The sequence below is a fragment of the Poecilia reticulata genome, linkage group LG3, assembly GCF_000633615.1.
Source record: "Poecilia reticulata strain Guanapo linkage group LG3, Guppy_female_1.0+MT, whole genome shotgun sequence".
In the NCBI taxonomy this organism is placed as follows: Eukaryota; Metazoa; Chordata; class Actinopteri; order Cyprinodontiformes; family Poeciliidae; genus Poecilia; species Poecilia reticulata.
The window spans coordinates 32,773,178-32,778,218 of NC_024333.1; the positions used below are offsets into that span (position 1 = coordinate 32,773,178).

Sequence of the window (5,041 nt, forward strand, 5' to 3'; positions counted from 1 at the left end):
CTTTTTTTTGGGAGCAATCATCAGCATTTAAAAGTCCTTTGAAAGAGTCGTGCTCACCTTTGGCAGTCCCTTTTCTGCCATGGCGTTGAGCCACTGGATGACGTTGTCCGTGTGTCTGAAATGGAGGCCGGTCGCCTGCRGGAGRCAAACRCAGCATCAGAACTGGAGAAAACACCATTTCTGTCYTTTCAAAAGCTACAGTTACAGTTTGGCGYTGCGAACTGTAAGAGGAAACCTTATTCATCTAAACGCGTGTCGCATGAAAACGAGTCTGTGTGCTACAGCGTCTGGTAAAAGGATTTACACTGCGAATCCTTCACACATTTCGTCTTGTTGCACGTCTACAGAAATCTGTGCGTTTCACTGGATTTCATGCTGCAGCCCCACATCAAGAACATTTAGGCGAGAAATGTGGATTCCAACAATTAAAAGTGATTTATTCTGCTTCTTTTAAACTCTAAATCCAAATAAGCTGCTGCTGGTCCCGCACCGCCCCCCACCACCTCAAACCCGCATGAAAACGGCAATTATACAACCACACATCTTTGAAAAGCAAAAGTGGAGCCTCCTGGTCAACCTACAAGAAGGCAGCAAGTGGTTTCTGGATGGTGAGTCAACAACACAACATTTGTCTTTTTCAGCAGCCATTGTACAGTGCATGCAGCTTGGGTTGCTAGGTAGGAGGTTGAGCTCCGCTGGGGTTGCTAGGTAACCGCACCAAAAGGCATGAACTTATTACCAAAGATAGTTTGGTGTTCTTTGGAGGTTCTTAAAGCGCTCAGGCCGTTTTCAGAAGCAGTAGAAACCCGAAAGGAAATGTAAAAAAACGTACAAGATGTGAATTTTGCATGATAGGTCTCCTTCAGGAATAAAAATGTTTTTTTTTTAACGAAGATGGAGAAATCTTAAGGYCAGCCACCATTTTTAACAGATTACAATTCACACTCTTGATCACTTGGTGCAGACATTTTTCTTCCCATTACTTCCATTGCAGAAATGTTCCCCGATTTCAAAACTTTGGTTGAAGTGGTGCTTGTAATTCCAGTCTCCAGCGCGGCAGCAGATTCATCCTTCAGACCGACAGAGTCTGAGGTATATAAACTAAAAGCTGCTGAACCTGCAAGAATTATTTCTAGATTATTCATATAGCTTGAACATATGGTAACAGATTAATCTCTTCCTGCTGTTGGCTGCTGCCACTGCTGGGCAAATATAGATGTCAAACTTGTTTGCTGAAAATTTTGTGCTTTTTCAAATGACATTCCTTTCAAATAATTAAAATATGGCCCATTTAAATACCATTCTGCACCTCAGAACCCAAACATTTAWTTTCCGTTTTCTACTCCTGTCAGGCTAAAACCARCAGTCGTAAAACTTGATGTGAGCTAATTATGCTAATGGTAGCAGGTATGTTACACTCAGAGCAGCTCAGGAGCGATTAAGCCTCTGGTGTTGACATGTTGGGGTGGGGGGCCCCCCAAATGATACCATAACTAGGGCCCCAAAAAGGTTTTATCCGGCCCTGTCTGCCATTTAAAACTGATTATGATGCGAGTTTCAGTCAAAATGACAAACAACAGAAAAGTCCAGCTCAACCTGTGGGTGATGTGAAGAGTTTGACTTTAAAATATCATCATATTTGTTCTCATCCGACTTTTCTTTCAACAGACGATCACTCTTCCACATTTAACACCCCAGACTAACCTTTCCTGATTCACCCTCTCAACCTTTTTACTGTATTTTATTGAACGTAAAACAAACAAAGCAAAATCTGAGCTAGCCTCAGTGGAAAACATCTAAAATCTCCTGACCTTGTAGCGCGTCTGCTCACGGTCGTAGATCTTCTTGAGGGAAACCGTCTGCGGGGCAAAGAAGTTGCCCAGCTTGGCCAGATAGACGCCATTTCTCAGCCCCTCCTCCAGCTCCGTTGTCGGGGGCAACTCCTCGTCCAGACAGGCCTCCATCCATCTGCGGAGGAGAGCGGAGGCATGCATGAAGCCGACGACGGGACGAAGGCCGATTCTGCACAAACCTGTAGGGCTCCAACAATTAATCAGATTAATCGCGAATAATCAATTAGTAAAGTAATCATAAACTAATTTATTCATTGTTAATCGGAGGATACGGAGTCAGAAAAGGGCCATCCCTTCCATCCATCCATTTTCTTACACCCTTGTCCGTCAGTGGGGTCGKGAGGGTTGCTGGTGCCCATCTCCAGCTAACATTTCGGGCGAGAGGCGGGGTCACCCTGGACAGGTCGCCAGTCTGTCGCAGGGCAACACAGAGACACACAGGACAAACAACCATGCACACACACACTCACACCTAGGGGCAATTTGAAGAGGCCAATTAACCTGACAGTCATGTTTTTGGACTGTGGGAGGAAACCGGAGTACCTGGAGAAAACCCACCATGCACAGGGAGAACATGGAGACTCCATGCAGAAAGACCGGGGCCGGGAATCGAAATCAGAACCTTCTTGCTGCAAGGCAACAGCTCTGCGTCTCAGTCCATCCATCCATTTTCTTGCACCCTTGTCCCTTAATGGGGTCGKGAGGGTTGCTGGTGCCTCTCCAGCTAACGTTYSGGGCGAGAGGCGGGGTCACCTGGACAGGTTGCCAGTCTGTCGCAGGGCAACACAGAGACACACAGGACACACAACCATGCACACACACACACCTAGGGGCAATTTGGAGAGGCCAATTAACCTGACAGTCTGTGGGAGGAAACCGGAGTACCCGGAGAAAACCCACCATGCACAGGGAGAACATGCAAACTCCATGCAGAAAGACCGGGGCCGGGAATCGAACCCAGAACCTTCTTGCTGCAAGGCAACAGCTCTACCAACTGCGCCACTGTGCAGCCCAGAAAAAGGCCATTTGTTGTTAATTGAAATAAAAATGTACAAAAAACAGAAACTTGCTTTAAAGATGAAATAAAAAACTTAAATGTTTCCTCATGTGGCAATTCTGTAAAATTTCTCTCGTTAAGCACTTTTTTTGCCATCCATTTAGAAATTGGCTAAAATAAAAACACCATCTCTACGCCGTCGAGCAGAAAAGGCTGAACGTTTCACAGACTGAGGTTTGAAGGATTTTTTGTATCTTTAGTTACTATAAAATTATAGTTTTCCTATTTAAAAAATAGCATTTTTATGTTATTTTTTATTACATAAAGGCTTAAATCTGCAGGATTCATTTGATCTGCTTAATCGATTAATCGATTACTAAAAATACGCAGCATTAAGTCTGTAAAACAGCGAATCTGAAACTTAAAAGTGATGTTCTGCACTTTCTGTCTGATGATTAATTAGTTCAGCGCTCAGTCAGAGCTCCCAGCATTCCTCAGGAGTGACATTTCATTTCTTCTAGGTCATATTATGAAATCACATTCCTGCCGAGTCAGCGCCGGGCCACGGAGGAGACGCGCTGCGCTCCCTCACTGCTGGATTCAAACACCAGCAGCAGCGCCTGGCTCAAACACACCGCTTTGACAAACCTGCTGCAGTTACAGACAGTTGGGATGTTTGAGAGTTTGAACACAAGATGTCGTGAAACTCTGCGCTCACTCAGAAACCTTGCTGCTCACCAATATGCTCCACTCTCAAAACTATGCAGAAACATTTCTCTCCTGTTTCTATCATTTCTACCTATGAAGGTAAAAGCCAGAACCAAATGAGAGGTCGGTTCATTTATTTCCTGCACAATATCTGAGGTATATAAAGTTTAATTACTGCAGGAGAAAAGATTTCTTTGGATTTTCCATTTCACACTGCAAAAGCAAAATCTTACCAAGTATTTTTGTCTAGTTTCCAGTGCAAACACCTCAGTACACTTGAAATAAGGCAAAACTGAGTTATGAGTAACTTTTTACCAAGATTCAGAATTTATTTTAAGTCAATCGTTGCTTAATTTTACTTGCAATACAGGAGAAATATCCACCAGTGCAACCAGAACTTTTTCAACAGTTTTAAGGAACTACTGACCTAAAACAAGTTCCCACATCTTKCTGTAAAGTTACTTGTAAGATAATTTTGTCTCGTTTTAAGAAAACCAACAAATTTAACTAGAAACTGAACCAGAAATACTTGGCAACATGTGGTGGTTTTGTAGTTTAGCTTTATTTTTCCATCTCTCAGAGGAAAACTAGAAGAAAATCGGAGTTTCAGCCAATAGAATGTCGGCGTGTCGCTGTGACATCACTACGGTAAGCTAGTTTTACTAAAAGTGTTCATGCCAGGCGATTTGGACAAGACAACTGTCGACAGATAAACATGTTGGAAAAATATTTTCTTCTTGTAAAAGAGCGTAGCATTTAAAACACGCAGCAGTGGAAACGCGTCCTTGATGTACGGAGCGTCACGCTCGGGTTTATCGTCACGTTCGCTTTCATTGATGTTCGTTTAGGTTTAGTTGAAGAATCAGACTTTATGTCGACATTGTCCATGACTGTAGCAAAATTACATACTTATATATTGTGTTATACAACAGTCTTCAGTCAGAGGCTTATTCTGAACCACTGTAATACAGACTGCTACAGGAGATCCTTCCTGCCCACAAACACCGAGTTAATCCCTGAGGGAAATTAAGTATTTTTGAATTTCAAATCATATTTGAAAATTTGAAATTAAAACAACAATTATTTGCCAAAATGATTAAAATTCAAATAAAAAAAATTTACAATAAAATATATTTTGTCATCTTCATAAATGATAAAATTACAATTATACATAACAAACAGACTTTATCATAAAAAACACAATCTCCATTTACACACGATAAGATTTTTACAATTTGATCCAAAACCTCAGCTCTGACTGGGAATCTGGATTTCCATGAGGATTTTCCCAGTGCCAGAGCAGATTCAGTAAAGTCCCATTAAAAAAAGAAAGAAAGGAACACAGCCTCTCCTTTAATGTGCTGAGAAAACACTCCCACTCCCCTGCTGCTGCTGCTAGATGCTAGCAGCTAGCAGCAGCAGCTAGCAGCAGCTAGCAGCAGCAGCTAGCAGCAGCAGCTAGCAGCAGCTAGCAGCAGCAGCA

General features: G+C 42.6%; 1 protein-coding gene across 1 annotated transcript in view; it reads right to left on the reverse strand.

Moving 5' to 3' along the window:
• The window catches only part of iqgap1 (IQ motif containing GTPase activating protein 1), a 44,266-nt gene extending 42,298 nt beyond the window's left edge, over positions 1-1,968 (reverse strand). Inside the window, exons 1-2 of the mRNA XM_008406051.1 lie at positions 1,812-1,968; positions 58-135 (exon numbers count right to left, since the gene is read on the reverse strand). Of these exons, the coding sequence (XP_008404273.1) occupies positions 58-135; positions 1,812-1,964 (231 nt within the window). The 5' untranslated portion in view covers positions 1,965-1,968. The remainder of the gene's footprint in view (positions 1-57; positions 136-1,811) is intronic.
• Positions 1,969-5,041: the final 3,073 nt, after the last annotated feature.